Raw genomic sequence first — 16,778 nt, forward strand, 5'->3', positions numbered from 1 at the left:
CCTGTCCAAATCTCACAGTGCTGTTGAGATTTCCCAGAACCTTTAATTTTCTGCCCCAGCCTCTGTCACTCTAAGTGGTTGGTTCCTGTTCACTGACATACCCAGCATTCCTGAATCTGCCCGTCAGCCAGTCAAGAGGGACAAGTTTAATTATTTTACTTTCCCTTTGCGGCCAGAACAATTGTTGTTGTTGTTGTTTAGTTTTTACGAGCCAAATTTTGCCATTATGATACTGAAAATAAAATAATTAATGAGCAATTGGTCTGGCTTCAAAGAGGACACAATTTTCTCTCTCTCCCTTCTACTTCTGGATTAATATTTTAGTTTAGACATGGGAAATTAAGGGCTGATTCAGGAACATCACCCATATGAGTGAAAAGGAAGCTGTCAAAGTGCTAGAAACAGAAGCTACTTCAAAAGAAAGAAGAAAACAAAGGGATAGCTGCTGGAAGAAGCGGGCATTTGCCCAAAAGGATGTACTTCTGAATAGATACATATAATAGATTCTTGCCGATGGAAATGGACACTGTGAGATTTGCTTTATCGGGAATATGCTGTGTGGAACAGCTCTTCTAATTTGCTGCAGCTAATTGCAGAAAACCAATGCCTTTGCAGCACCAAAGTGTCGCAGTATTGAAGCAACACAATGGGAAGCTGCTTCGCTCCGCCTCCCCTTTGTGACCGAGAAGTTCGTAATGACAATTGTCACCAGCTTCAATGGCTGAAAAGATCCCCCAGATGAGCTTTGGCAAGACCCAACCCAGCCTTAACAGGAAAGAGGTAGCTTTGTATGAATGAAGAGACTAAGTCAAGCAAGCTTCTCTTGCTATCTCGACCTCTGTAAGAACAAAACCAGACAATATTGCTCACTACAAGGGACGAGCTGGGTACTGACCAGTCCAGAGAGACCCTCACCTCTCCTGATGCTGTTGGATGGCTTCAAATACCTCGTCATCCTCAATGTCCTGTGTCTTATTTCTCAGACACTTGTCATCATCTTCTCTTGAGTGCTGAGCAAAGGGGTCCCCTGGAACAGCACACCCTTTCCCCAAGATTCCCGTGAAACTTGGATTGCTCTCACTGTCTTTCTGGCTCTCAATGGCTGAATCCGCTTCATCTTTCTCAGCCAATATATCATCAATGTTGGTCTCGTGGTAGCACCTCAAAGGGACAGAATCCAAGTCAGTCTCCGAGTACTTTATGGTTCTGCGGATAATTCCCGTTTCACAGTTTCCAGGCTTTGCACTGCCTGGTGGAGCCATCTCAATTTCCACCTCCACGTGGCACAAGCTATGCTCGGGTCCTGTCCAATCTGGCTTTGGCTGAATCGGGTGGTTGGATTTCTTGAGCTGCTGAGGTGGAGGATCGGGTGTGTTATGAGGACGCATCCCTGGAATACAGAGATCCGGGGTTACAAACAAAAACTACTCACCAAGTCCTGGAAGATGCTAGATCTCTGAGCCTTACATGAGAACCATGGAACTCACAAAGAAACATGACATATGTCAAAGGGGGGAAAGGGTAAAGGACCCCTGGATGGTTAAGTCCAGTCAAAGGCGACTATGGGGTCGCTTTCAGGCTGAGAGAGCCGGCATTTGTCCACAGACAGCTTTTCCGGGTCATGTGGCCAGCATGACCAAACCGCTACTGGCGCAACGGTACACCATGATGTAAGCCAGAGCGCACAGAGACGTACTGTAGTTTACCTTCCCGCCACAGCAGTACCTATTTATCTACTTGCACTGGTGTGCTTTTGAACTGCTAGGTTGGCAGGAGCTGGGACAGAGCAATGGGAGCTCACTCCATCGCAGGTATTCGAACCCCCAACCTTCTGATTGGCAAGCCCAAGAGGCTCAGTGGTTTAGACCACAGCGCCACCCACATCAATATGTCAACACCTCTGGTTGCACAGTATAGACTGAGCGTGTATCCCAATCAGACAGAGAGAAAAATGGAGAAGAAAAACAAAAACAGACAGCGGAAGGAAGGGAGGAGCAGGTTTCCCCACTTTCTAAAGCATTTCACATTTGTTAAAGGTTCCGTTTATTGAGATTAATCCCAATTTGCTAGCACAAAGCTTATGCAGAGGTCAGACAATATCTGGTCAATTCTGAGCATTCAATTCAACTTGTTTATGGGGAGGTTATACACCAATGAACCTGTTAGAATCATAGAATTGTAGAGTTGGAAGGAACCACGAGGGTCATCTAGTCCAACCCCCTGCAATGCAGGAATGTTTTGCCCAACATGGGGCTCAAACCCATGACCCAGAGATTAAAAGTCTCATGCTCCACCAACTGAGCTATCCCTTCATCCTGATTTGCTAAGACTTATTTCTGAGTAGACATGCCTTAAGCTGAGGTGGGGAAGACTGACATGTTTTGAATTCTAATTTGCTTTGCGCAGAGCTAACGCAGTGGTTAAATTATGTCTGCCCTATATTGAACATTCATCCTGGTTTGTTCACGGGGTGTTTCCACATCTTCCTATTGGTCAATCGTCCATCTCACACTTTTGAGCGCATTTCCCTGTCACATTCCCAACTGCAAAAAGTTTGTCCTTTCTTTTCATGGTGAATTTGTTGTGCTAGAGCAACAGCATAGCTGTCAACTTTTCCCTTTTTAAAGGGAAATTCCCTTATTCCGAATAGGATTCCTCGCAAGAAAAGGGAAAAGTTGACAGCTATGCAACAGAGTTCTTTAGTGCGCTTTAATTGAGCAAACCCAAATTTCTGCTGTGAACTTGAAAGCCTCCCACAAAACAGTGACAGCCTGGAGACAGCTGGAGAAAGTGGGGGGGGGGGAGAGAAGAGGAGACCACCACCACTTTCTGCAATGATAAGCACCCCCTAAGCCATATGAACAATTTTGCCCCCCTCCAAAAAAGTCAATGAAATCTGCCTGCAACTTGCCCCTGTAAGGGCACCCTTTTCAGCCCTACTTTAATATATTTTAACAATCTGCATGTATTTTTCTTCTTATTCAAATAAGAATTTAATTTATCTCAAATAAGAATTTAATTCCACCTTTTAACTTCGTGATTATTTGTGTATCAGCTAAAACACACATTATTCAATCGCCATAACTTCCTTGAAATTGAATAGTGCTTGGGGAGTAATCAGAGTTCTACCTCCAATTTCACAGGCTGTTAAATCTTTTAAGGACTGTGGGGGCGATGGAAAGATCGGAAGCAGAAGCGCTTTCTGAAATACCTTCCCCCGTTTTTTTAATATTTATGTTTTCTAATGGACTAACTGATATAATTGAAAAGATTGATAAGAAGGAAAACATTTATTGTCCCTTTTCCTAATTAGTTCTTCATACCTGCAGATTCCCCTTCTTGCTTTTAATCATTTTAGTCCATTGAAACAAATTCTAGCATTTATCAAGGTCCATCCCAAATTCTTCAATGTCAGTGTTAATTGTCTTAACGGATATGCATTTCATCTTGCAGTTTCTCCATCTCTTTCTCATGTTTGTTTGTTTGTTTAAATCAGGGCTCAGCAAACTTTTTCAGCAGGGGGCCAGTCCACTGTCCCTCAGACCCTATATATATTGGGGGGGGGGGTAGAACGAATTCCTATGCCCCACAAATAACCCAGAGATGCATTTTAAATAAAAGCACACATTCTACTCATGTAAAAACACCAGGCAGGCCCTACAAATAACCCAGAGATGCATTTTAAATAAAAGGACACATTCTACTCATGTAAAAACACGCTGATTCACGGACTGTCCGCAGGTTGGATTTAGAAGGTGATTGGGCCGCATCCGGCCCCCGGACCTTAGTTTGCCTACCCATGGTTTAAATAGCTCAGGGTTGGAAAGAAACATCTTAGCTCACTGAAAGATCATATTCCCTCATACAAACCTGCCTGGGTCTCTGAGAAGGGGGGAGGCCCTTCTCTCAGCCCTGTCACCCTCACAGCCATGCTTGGTAGAGATGCAGGAAAGGGCCTTCTCCTTGGTGGCTGCTCCCAGACAACTTTAGAACTCCCTTCCTCAGAGAACCCAACTGTCCCTACTGCCGACAGTTGAAGACCTTTCGGCTTTTGGGAACTGACTGCTTTTACTGAGGGGGCTGGTGCCATGTTGTGTTTATGGTAATTATCTATATATCTATATATTTTTAATAGCTATCACACACACACAGAGTTGTTTTTTAATGACCCCCATATTTTCTATGTTTTATCTTTAAGACGCTTTGAGTCCCTGTCAGGGTAAAAGGCGGGGTATAACTAAAGAGATAATAACAACAATAATAATCTCTACTTGATTCTAGATTCAGGTAGGTTGTGTTGGTCTGACGCAGTCGAAATAAAATAATAAAAAATAGTCCAGGAGCACCATAGAGACCAACTAAGTTTGTTCTTGGTGTAAGCTTTCATGTGCATGCACACTTCTTCAGATGCACTGAAACAGAAGTCACCAGACAGTGGTACCTCGCTAGACGAATGCCTCGCTAGACGAAAGGCATTCACTAACGAAAGGGTGACTCGCTAGACAAATTTCCCTATGGCCGCGACTCGCAAAACGAAAACATTTTGTGTCCCCCCCCCCCGTAAAGCTTCGCAAGAGGAAATTTCCGCTATATGACAGCACTCGCGGAACGAATTAATTTTGTCTTGCGAGGTACCACTGTATATAGTGAGAGGGTGGGGTGGGGTTTTTCTCAGGGGGGTAGTAGGAGATGGGTGATTGGCTCAATGGGTATGGTAAACCTGTTGACAACTACAAGTAGGTAACCGTGTTGGTCTGCCATAGTCAAAACAAAATAAAAAATAAAAAATAAAAAAATTCCTTCCAGTAGCACCTTAGAGACCAACTAAATTTGTTCTTGCACACGAAAGCTCATACCAAGAACAAACTTAGTTGGTCGCTAAGGTGCTACTGGAAGGAATTTTTTTATTTTTCATTATGTTTTGACTGTTGACGACTGTTAACAACCGCAATTAGTCGATATCTCTTGCTTTTTCCTGTAGGACTACCGGTAATTGCAATCATTAACAGCCGTCAACAGGTTTACCATGCCCATTGAGCCAATCACCCATCTCCTACTACCCCCCCCCCGAGAAAAACCCCACCCCACCCTCCCACTATATATAAGGGTCTGGTGACTTCTGTTTCAGTGTATCTGAAGAAGTGTGCATGCACACGAAAGCTTATACCAAGAACAAACTTAGTTGGTCTCTAAGGTGCTACTGGACTATTTTTTTTTATAATCTCTACTTGAGACTTTATAAATCAGTCTTAAGCTGGATGGGCCAATATTTATGGATGCTGCATTAGGCAGCTTCACACAATCAGCCTGCAGGAAGGGGGTTAAGAAGCACCATGCAGAATCAAACAAAGAGCAGAGCAGGCTCTGGTGCTTACTGATAAAAATATCTTATCAGCAAGCACCCGCTCCCCTCTTTGTTTGAAGGTTCGTGCAATGACTCTGCCATGTCACATACTTCCCTGGCTACTGAGGTTGTGCATGGATGAGGCCATTCCTATCGTTTACATCGCTCCTCTTGGCCACAGTATGTTTGCGCACTGTTCTTTGTACGGGTGCAGTCAAGAAAGATGTGCATCACTCACAAGTGTTGCTCTGCTGGGAAGCTTATGGGTAGATTTTTTGGGGATAGAAACGCTACCGTTTGCTCTCTTTTGTGCTTGAGAAGGAGGCCTGCAGCCTCTCTTCCTTTTTGTCTGCCCACAGTCAGAGCACCTGCTTGCAAGGAGAGGTTCTAGCCCAGCTTTTCCCAACTTGGTGCCCTCCTGGTGCTTTTGAATTACCACTCCTATCAACCCCTGCCAGCATGGCCATGCTGACTGGAGCTTATGGGAGGTAAAGAAGGTAAAGGGGCCCCTGACCATTAGGTCCAGTCGTGTCCGACTCTGGGGTTGCGGCGCTCATCTCACTCTATAGGCCGAGGGAGCCGGCGTTTGTCCGCAGACAGCTTCCGGGTCATGTGGCCAGCATGACAAAGCCGCTTCTGGCGAACCAGAGCAGCGCACGGAAACGCCGTTTACCTTCCCGCCGGAGCGGTCCCTATTTATCTACTTGCACTTTCGGCATGCTTTCGAACTGCTAGGTGGGCAGGAGCAGGGACCGAGCAACGGGAGCTCACCCCGTGACAGGGATTCGAACCGCCGACCTTCTGATCGGCCACCTGGGTCTTATGGGAACTGGGTCTTATGGGAGCTTATGGGAACTGTGGTCCAAAACCAGGAGGGCACCAGGCCTCTCATGTAACACAGTCAATCTCTTAGTTAATAGCTCTTTTCCTCACCGCACAGTGATCTGGTTTGCATATCAATGTTAAGACAGAGTATGGCTTATTGTGACTTCACAAATGGGCTGGCTCCCAGAGAGTAGCTCATGCCTGCTTCACTCCTCCCCTGACTTTTGAGGCTAGTGCAGGATAGCAGCTAGGCTACAGTTAACTTAGCATTTTGCCCAAACTCAGGATCATTCTTGTAACCATCGGAGGGACCCTGGCTATGGGTTGTAGTTAAGGTGGAGAGATGCTTAGCCATGCTCTGGGTTCAGATGATGCAGTAAACCAAACCTTGGCTTAGCTGCTGCACTTATTAAAACAATCCAGGAAGGAACAAAGTAGCTGCAGATTCCTCTTCAAGAGGCAGCACTAAGCAATAATTTGTCTTAGCATGATGTGCGAACGCAACCACTGTCTACCCAGACGCTGCAAGGAATGTATTCTAGGGGGAAAGAGCACCTATCTCCATTTTTACCGAGCTTGCTATTTTTGTTAAAATGTGTATACCACCTGTAGATCTCAGGGTGGATCACAACCTAAAAAGCTGTAACAGAGTCTGAATGAGGAGCACTTCCAGCAGGAAGTGTAGAGTGTATCAGTTGCTTCTGGGGCATATCTCAGGAAAAATAGCTGGAGAGGACACTATGGAAAACCACTTGCAGCTTTCCTAGCCCTTAGGCCCTTGCACGCAACATCCCAGGGATGGACCTATGCAAAAGGAGGAGTTTCTCGGGACCTCTAGCAAATGGTAGGTCCACTTCCTCATAGGAAGTGAATGCTGCGATTCACATTTCAACACCCACAAAGGGTTGGACGAGGGTCCCCCTGTTCATCTCAGGTCTTTCCCACAGCTACCTGTGCGTTGTTCCACACCCATGCACATGATTCTTCTCTCCTTACATATTTTCCTTGTTGAATTTCAGCTTATCACCACCCAACCAGCAGCCCATCGAATGAGAGCCCATTTTGCATTTGAAGCCTGCTATCTAAGGGTGCACGTCTCCTGTTCCTGCATTGTCTGAATCTGGCAGCCACATTGGACATTCCTCTATAAAAGTCGGCAACCGCCAGCATCCAAATGCGCCCCCGCGACTGCATCCATCACAGTATGTGGAACCTGAGCCAGGATACCATTTTTGAGGGTCGAATGCTGAAGAGATGCTGATTTTCATATCTGCAAATGCTCTCCCCTACCAGTACTAGCATCAAGCTCATTACCTGTCCCAGGAGGGTCCAGGGAGCCGTAGAAGAATTCCCACTTAGCCTTGGCGATGCGCTGGGCGTGGGCAGAGCTCTCTCGGGAATATGCCCATGGACTCCCCTGTAAAAGAGAGAGAGAGAAAATGCTTATTTGTGAGGTTCCTTGCATGGGATGGAGGAAGATGTAGGAAGAAGAGGCAGAGGAGATGCCATTCCTGGCAGGGAAGGGACTCTGAATTACCTGGTACTGGGACTCCCTGCTCTGTGGGCTTCTCCATAGCGCTGAGATGTCGTTGGAAGGGCTGATCATGCCGTTGGTGAGGGAGCTGGAGAGGCAGTTGGCATTGAGAGAATGTGGGCTCCCATTGCCCAGGCTCAGGGAAGACTGTGCTCCCAAAAGGAACCTGTTTCCAGCCAGGAGAGGGTCCGAAGCAGATGTCTCCAGCTTCAGCTTATGACTAAGGTGTTCCTGGCCTTTACTGCTGAGGGCCAGTGGGGCCTGTTCCACAGCAGGGCCAGTACCGGCCAAGACAGACTCGTTCGTCTTCACTTTGATGCTCTCATTTGCCTCTTGAGAGACAGGTTCCGGGGACGCTGCGGTGTTACGCTGTGGGGAATGTAGATTTTGGGCCACAGGGCAACCGCTTCCCTGCTTCCTTGCCGGGCTTCCGAAATGGAGGGCTTCCCCGAGCTCCAAACTCCTGCTCAAGCCACTCTCCTTCCTGGACTCCACCAGAGGGAGGCCATTTAAAGTTTTGACACTGGCCTTCTCGATGAAGCGGAAGGTCACCACGGAGCTTTGACCGCCGGGGGCTGAGGCCACCAGGGGGATGCGGCTGCCTGGGGAGCACAGTGAGGGCGGAGGCCTGCTCCTCAGCGGTGTGCACGGAGCTGTCACTCTCCCTGAGTTGGGGCAGTTGCTGTTGCCAAGGTAACCCATCTCCGTGACCTTCCGGATGAGGGAGCCGGTGCTGTTATACATGCCCAGTTGTGAGCGCTTGGCCTCCACGGTGAGCCCCTTGCGCAGGAGATGGATCCTGCCGGCGTTGAGGTTGGGCGTGAGGCAGTGCTGGGGGTTCAAGGCAGCAGGTTCCACATTCTTGGACGGCGACAGCCAAGGCCTCCTCTTCAGCTCTCGGGCAAAGCGCTGAGGGGACATGGCGTGGTCTCCCTCAGGGTGAAAGCACATGACTGCTCCTGCCTGGGACATCCTGGAGGAAAGAGCGGGCGAAACGGATTCGGAGCCGAACGGGGAAAGGCGAGGAGCAGGAGCGGAACTTCCCAAGCAGCGCTGAGGTAAGAAATCCAGCGGGAGTAAGCCGTGCTACGTGGCCCTGAAAGCAAACGCAAAAAGTTAAGAGGTGAGGATCTCAGCGGCACATTTGATTTAGAGACACGCTGAGATAGGGAGGGAGAGCTTGCGGACTGACCCTACATTGCAGGAGTCCACAAACAAGGCTAGAGAACAAGGAGCAGGGAATGAGGGATAGCTCAGTTGGTAGAGCACAAGACTCTTAATCTCAGGGCTGGGAGTTCAAGCCCCGCATTGGCAAAATATTCCTGCGTTGCAGGGGGTTGGACTAGAATCTAGATGATCCTTGTGATTCCTTCTAACTCCGTGATTTTAAATTTAGAAGGGAAAGAAAACATTTTTCCAGCTTGAAGGCCACATTCTCTTCTGCCCAACTTTCTGAGGGCCACATGGCAGTGACGGGCATGGCCAGAGGCAAAAGTGATGGGGCCAAAAATGTATATATATGTTTTACTTGGTTCCATGGTTTATTTTTCACAAAATAACTTCCTATAAGGAAGCATTCTTGTGAGTGTGTTACTTTGAAATTGCACAAAGAATTGCCTTATAATGCCCAGTCATCCTGTTCTTGGAAAAATCTCTAAAACAAAATTATTTTATTTTACTTATTAAAATAAGTAAACCACACAATTTTTTTTTTTACTACAGACATCAATTAAACCAGTGCAGAAAGATGTATTCTTAGTTGTCTGCATAGGCCTGGCAGAATAGAAAAAGTTTTATGTATTGTATTTTATTGCCTTTTATAGCCCATATTTCCACCAAGCAGAACAAGGTGATGTACACAGTTCCCTTCTTCCCATTTTTTATCCTCACAACCACCCTGTTAGGTGGGTTAGGCCGAGAGGTCCAAGATCACCCAAGAAGCTCCGTACCCGAGTTGGGATTTGAACCCTGGCCACTCAGGTCCTAGTCTGACACTCTAACCCAGGCTTCCTCAAACTCAGCCCTCCAGATGTTTTGAGACTACAATTCCCATCATCCCTGACCACTGGTCCTGCTAGCTAGGGATGATGGGAGTTGTAGGCCAAAAACATCTGAAGGTCCGTGTTTGAGGAAGCCAGCTCTAACCACTACAACATACAGCGGGTGTTTGAAAGTTTAAACAGAAGGTGCCCACTGAACCACTAGTGACAAAGTGCCCCATAATAATGGGCCAACGATACTATTTATTGTTATCAAGTGAGCCTCGCCAGCTCGGGTATAAGGGTTCAGGCGATTCTTGAGTTACCCTTGACCTAAGTTGTTCAGTTATGCAGATAATGTTTGGAGATGCCTTTTTTGATTAGTAGAATACCTTGCCTCTATTGGGCAGGGTTTTTATGCTGCGATCTAGAATCTAGAATCTAGAACCGGCTCCTCCAGGTTGTCAGTTTTTTTAAAAAAAGAGGTTAACTGTCACGTACCTCAAGATGTTTCATTTCTCTCAGTCAGTATGTTACTATGCTACATTTCTCTACTATTAATGGTTTGTTTCACACACACACACACACACACACACACACACACACACACACGTGAGCTGTTTGCTTCACTGAATGAAAAGATAAGCTCTGCTAAAGAAGGAGAAGGTGGAATATCTTACACTGGGTGAGTAATGAGATATTTCCTTGACAGGAGGGCTCCACAACACAGAGAACAGCAAGAATAGGAACCATGTTTTTCTTTGAACAGCTGACTGCAAGATAGCCTTCGTTAATTTCGCCACAGATAGTTAATTTTAAGGTTGTGAAACTCTAGATGGCGCGCGGGGGGGGGGGAGGAATCCCAGGAATCTCATACCCTCCAACATTTCTCCAATGAAAATAGGGTTGTCCGATTCGATAATAATACTTAATAATGATGATGATGATGATGATGATAATGTTATTATTTATAGCCCGCCCATCTGACTGGGTTGCCCCAGCCACTCTGGGCAGCTTCCAACAGTATATACAAAAACACAACAAAAACATGAAACATTAAAAAAAACCCTTCCCTATGCAGGGCTGCCTTCAGATGTCTTCTTAGAGGTTGTATAGTTACTTATCTCCTTGGTTCAGGACTCATGTAACTCCATACCCTCCGACAATTCTCCGATGAAAACAGGGACATCCAAAGGAAAAGCAGGACATTCCAGGATCAAATCCAAAACTGGGATGGCTTCTATAAATCTGGGGCAGTCTCAGGAAAATAGGGACACTTGGTGCTGTGGTGTACTATCGATCTCTGGGAAAGAAAGAGCACACATGTACCATTCATCAGGTATGAGGAACCGCACCATGGTTATTTTGCTGCTCCAAGTACTCAGGTTGGGAAGCTGATGAAGAGGCTCTCTCCATATAGAAACAACATCCGGCATGAAGTGGCCATGGAGAATATTCTGAGCCCACCCAACATACATTGGTGATTGAGGCTTATAAATGAGAATGGAGCCTCTGCCTATCTCTAGTGGGTCCATACTAATGGTTGTGTGCAGCTTCTATCCATTTTAGTGTGGTGTGCCTGTGCGCGAGATCTGTCTGCCTCCCTCTCCACCTCCCCAAATCTTCTCTCTCTCCGCCTCTGACAGTCCCAACTACCTGCAGCATTTTCTTCAAGATGGCCCCGAAGATTTTAGCCAGAAGCCGCCATAATAAGCTGCCCGAACGTAAAGAGGCTTTGTTAAAAGTGAGGGCAAGGACCAATTACTCTCATCATTCAGCACAGAAAGAGCAAGAGATTATGGGATAGCAGTAATGGGCTTTGGCAGCATCTGGCAAAAAAAGGGGGCGATTAAGAACCTGCTCAGCAGTAGATGGCCTCCCCAGCAAGTCACAGCAGGGATTAATCAAGACCTCCCATTACTTAGGGCACAGAAAGCTCATCAACAGGACAAGTAGAAATGTCAGGATCAGCATCTTCTCTGACGGGGGGGGGGGGAGGGATGAGCAAGGGAGGATTCTCACGATAGCCACCTTGCCTGCCGAGAGTAGAATGTGCTTTATTTTTCTTTATTAAAGGCCAGTCTACAATATTGTTTTCCATTGGATTATTGGAAATCCCACTGAATCGTTCCACCGGCATAAATCTGGGAAGTGGAGTGCTCTCAAGAAGTGAAACGTTGCTACTGCCACAAATGCACACCAATTAAATCACTCTGGACCACCGTAAGAGGTCATGAATTCAGCTGATAAACATTCTGAACAGGCACCAGTACATTCAGAAAACTGATGGGCTTAGTTTATGTCCTTTGGAGGGAAAGGGCATCAAAGATGAGGCAGGGTGGTACACCATACTTCTTGTTCCCAATTTCTCCATAAAGGAAGTCCAGTTTCTATACTCAAGCCCACTCTCACTGAGATTGCAAAAATCATAGGTTCCAATATATGATTATGGTGGTGAGACTTTTATATGCACAAAAATGGAAAGACACGTCACTACCAACAATTGAAGAATGGTTGTTAAAATTATTGGACTTAGCAGAGACGGCAGAATTGACATGTTTCATCAGAGAAAAGTTACTGCTAACATTTACTAATGAATGGAAGCCTCTTATCGACTTTTTGCATGAAAAAGAAAATGAATTAATGACATTTGGGTTTGTGGACTGAAGATATTGTGGGTTCATAGAAAGTAGTTTTGTTGGGTGTTATATTGGAATGGATGAACTGAATATCTTTTATATATAGCTGACAGGTGAAGAACTGGAAGTTATTTGTTTTCTTAACTTTTTCTCCTTTTCTTGTTTTCTTTCATTAATTTCTCTCTCTCTCTTTCTCTTTTCCCTTTATCATCCCCCCCTCTCTCTATCTTTCTTTTCTTTTTGGTTTGTGTTTTTAATTGGATAAACTTTTTAGTTTCGATAAAAACGGATATTTGATAGTAATCTCTTTATCCCTTTTTTCCATATTCTGATTTTTTTTAAAAAAGAGATTACAAAAAATCACAACTTAATATAAAATTGGGCTCTTTACAAAAGTTGTACTGTGAAAAGAAAGGAACAATGCAGTAATGGCTTCATGTACTAGGGGCAATGAGGAAGAATACAAAACCCATGTGCCCAACAGCTGTGTTATCTGGAGACTTTTGTAAGTATTTTTCAAAGTCTGCTTCTACATCTACAGTATTAGAAAATACCCCTGTGGAAAATATGGAAAAGAATTAGCAGGAGAAAGAGCATTTGGTTTGGTAGCAGGACATGAAGAAGAAGAAGAAGAACCAACAGAAGTGGAGAAGAGAGATAAATAAAGGATAAGATGGGGTTGAGAAATCTTAACTTGGAATGTAAATGGAATCAATAATAAAACTAAAAGGAGTAAGATCCAACATGTGGTAAAAAAGTTAAATTTGGATGCAATCTGCTTTCAGGAAACGCATACTGTGAAGATACATAGAAGAATTATGATCAATAAAAGATTGGGAAAGGACTTTGTGACCTCTGACGTGAGAAAGAAGAGGGGCGTGGTAATGTTTTTAAACCAGAATTAGATCCAAAGCAATTATTACTTTGGCCACCTCATGAGAAGAGAAGACTCCCTGGAAAAGACCCTGATGTTGGGAAAGATGGAGGGCACATGGAGAAGGGGACGACAGAGGATGAGATGGTTGGACAGTGTTCTCGAAGCTACTAACATGAGTTTGGCCAAACTGCGAGAGGCAGTGAAGGATAGGCGTGCCTGGCGTGCTCTGGTCCATGGGGTCACGAAGAGTCGGACACGACTAAACGACTGAACAACAACAAAGGATAATACCGATAACATCACAAGGAGGAAAAAAATGTTAATAGGCGTATATGCACATAATGAGGGGAAAAACCTGACTTTTATAAGAGACTTGAAGAAATCCTATTTAAATATTTGAAGGAAAATCCAATCTTGATGGGAGATATGAACAGTGTAGCTTCCCTGGAATGGGACAGGGCTACAAGAAGACGCGATACGTAAGAAGGAAAGTTACCCAACAGGCATGGGGGAAGAAGTGATTGCACACAGAGCAACGGTGACAAATTCACAACCCACAACTGTGCACCTGCAATGTCCCATCTCTTTTGTGACCACAGTTACCAGTGCAACCCTAATGCCTCTCTGGGATCTTTGCTGTATTCAGGAGCTGGAAATCCCAAACCCCAGCACTGAACATTTCTTCTGCCCGAGTGCCAGTTCACAAGGCAGATGCTAGAAGTGGGTGGATGGAGCTGTCTAGGTCAGGCATAGGCAAACTCCGGCCCTCCAGATTTTTCGGACTACAATTCCCACCATCCCTGACCACTGGTCCTATTAGCTAGGGATGATGGGAATTTTAGTCCCAAACATCTGGAGGGCCGGAGTTTGCCTATGCCTGGTCTAGGTTGAAGGTGGAAATGTTTTTTCCTGGGAAAGTGGTCCTGGGTTTATTGGATTATTGTCCCCACCCCGGCTCGCCTCCCCATAGACTTTTTGTTCATAGCAGTAAACAGTCATCATGGACCACTAGAGACGGACAAAACCACTGGGTTCCAAAAGATTATTCCAAAACAATTTTTGATTTGTCAACACCACACAGTCAAAACCTCCTTTGGGAGGTTTAATAAAACCGACAAACATTGGAGGCAGGAGTGGGGAAGTGGTTTTTTTTTTAATCTAGATCTGCATTCTCTCAGGATAATCTCTCAGGCTGCATGTTGGGATCACCTTGTCTTTCTCCTTAATAGCCACCTCATTCTCCCTCTTTCCTTGTCCCAAACTTTCTCTCCCTTCTCTTTTCTCCCCAGCTGCCACCCCAACAAAAATCACCTCCCCCTGCCCTGTGTGGCACTTAGGCTTAGAATGAAGACCCCCACCAAATGACCCTGTGGTGATGAATGGGGCTGAGGAGAAGAGGCCACAGACCTGACCTGTGGGCTTCTGGCTCCTTCTCCCAGACTGAAGCCTTATCCTAGATCACAGCAGCTGAATTAACAATTTATGCATATAGTTATAATTCATTGTTTTCATTTTATTTTTGTAATTCGCTGAGGACAGCTGCCAGTCAAAAACACAGCACTGAAATGTAATTAAGCGGTGTGAGATAAGCCTGACACCTTGTGCTGAACTAGGAAGGGTTTTGTTTGTTTGTTTGTTTGTTTGTTTGAGGATCCAGGTTATTTTAGGTCGTTAAAGGTCACATCTGAATGAGCTGTATCTAACCAGGTTAGGTGGGTGTACTGTTTTCCTGGTGTGACTCCAACAATTTGAATGGAAATCTCATAATTTCTTTATAAAGAATGGAAATCTCCTTAGTTCTGTTGCCAAGCCCAAAGGCCTACCTGTACCTTAATTTCTAAGAATTGTTAACCAAAGAAATGCACAAATTAAATCAGAACAGTTATTCTTCGACCCAGAAGCTTTACCGTCTTTTAATGGACATTTATGATAAATACACAATACAATTCCTTACCCCATTTAAATACCTTGCCTTGCTTACATAGAATCATAGAGTTGGAAGAGACCACAAGGGCCATCCAGTCCAACCCCCTGCCAAGCAGTGACCAGTTCTTAGAGAGTTTTCCCACCCCAGGATTTCTTAAGCATGATGGGGGCAAGTGTGTTCAAGGAAAATCCACCCTGAGCCAGGGGGGAAAGCTTAGGTGAACGGATCAGCTGACTGGAGCATGACTGCTCCTGTGAAAGAACAGCCACCACTGATTTCCCCTTTTAAATTTGAAATGGGATCCCCCTCCCATTCTATATGGAGGTGTTCTTATTGGAACCATATTTGCATAGGAGACCTCCACAGCAAAGAGCACCTATCAACAGATTCAGCCGTTGCATCAACTGCACCCTGTTTTGGATAGGGATAGCTTGACCACTGTGATTGACACATCGGCAACCTCACATTTGTACTACTGTAATGCATTATATTTGGTGCATTCCTCACACCTGGTCTGTAGGCTGCAGCTGGTGCAGAATGCTGCTGCCCAGGGAATGAATGGTGCTCCATACCATGTCTGTGCTAATCCAATCCACTTCTAAGGCCTTATTACTCACATATGGTTCAGTCAGCCTGGATAGCTCATTCAGTGAGAGCATGGTGCTGATAAGGCCAAATTTGCAGGTTTGATCCCCGTATGAGACAGCAGCATATTCCTGTGTTGCAAAGGCTTGGACTAGATGATACTCAGGGTCCCTTCCAACTCTATGATTCTGTCTGTGTGCAGTCCTCACCCCCGCAAACTCCTCATGATATAAAACCCTACGCAACTCTGGATCAGGTTATCTGGAAGACTAACTTCCCCTCCATTGCCCAGTAAGAGCATTATGGTCAACAAGTGGAACCTAGTTACAGGTGGGTAGCCGTGTTGGTCTGCCATAGTCGAAACAAAATAGAAAATTCTTTCCAGTAGCACCTTCGAGACCAACTGAGTTTGTACTTGGTATGAGCTTTCGTGTGCATGCACACTTCTTCAGATACACTGAAACAGAAGTCACCAGATCCTTAAATATAGTGAGGGAGTAGGGAGGGGTATTACTCAGAAGGGTGGTGGGAATGGGTGATCAGCTGATAGGTGTGGAAAACCTGTTGACGACTCTTAAAGGCTGCAATTAGTCTTGCAGGGAAAGGCAAGGGGTGAGATGGCTAAAGATAGCTTTGTTATGTATAATGAGATAAGAATCCAATGTCTTTGTTCAGACCAGGTTTCTCCATGGTTTTAAGTTTGGTGATTAGTTGCAATTCAGCCACTTCTCTTTCCAGTCTATTTCTGAAATTTCTTTGTATTAAGACAGCTAGATAGTCTTACCACAGCTTGCTGGTTATCAGCTTGTGGTGATGTGGACATGGGCTGTTCCACTGATGGCACCAGAGCTGTGGAAGGCCCTCGCTGCTGAAATAGGAGAGACTGCATTTGTACTGGCATTCCAACAACTTCTGAAGATGCACCAATTTACATAAGCATTCCCTCCATCTCTTGACCCAAGTCTCTTGCACAGTGCCGTTTTAATAGGATTGGTTTACTGCGTATTTTAAAAATGGCTGGTTATACTGTAATGTTTTAATAGGATTGTGTTATTGTGTATTTTAATT

At 45.3% G+C, this 16,778-nt stretch overlaps 1 protein-coding gene across 1 annotated transcript in view; it reads right to left on the reverse strand.

Annotated features, from left to right (window-relative positions):
• PSD (pleckstrin and Sec7 domain containing) overlaps nt 1–16,778 on the reverse strand; it is a 95,440-nt gene that overhangs the window by 72,806 nt on the left and 5,856 nt on the right. The window contains 3 exon segments of the mRNA XM_033148643.1: nt 916–1,390; nt 7,484–7,586; nt 7,707–8,799. Of these exon segments, the coding sequence (XP_033004534.1) occupies nt 916–1,390; nt 7,484–7,586; nt 7,707–8,675 (1,547 nt within the window). The 5' untranslated portion in view covers nt 8,676–8,799.

This window comes from Lacerta agilis, chromosome 5 (genome assembly GCF_009819535.1).
Source record: "Lacerta agilis isolate rLacAgi1 chromosome 5, rLacAgi1.pri, whole genome shotgun sequence".
In the NCBI taxonomy this organism is placed as follows: domain Eukaryota; kingdom Metazoa; phylum Chordata; class Lepidosauria; order Squamata; family Lacertidae; genus Lacerta; species Lacerta agilis.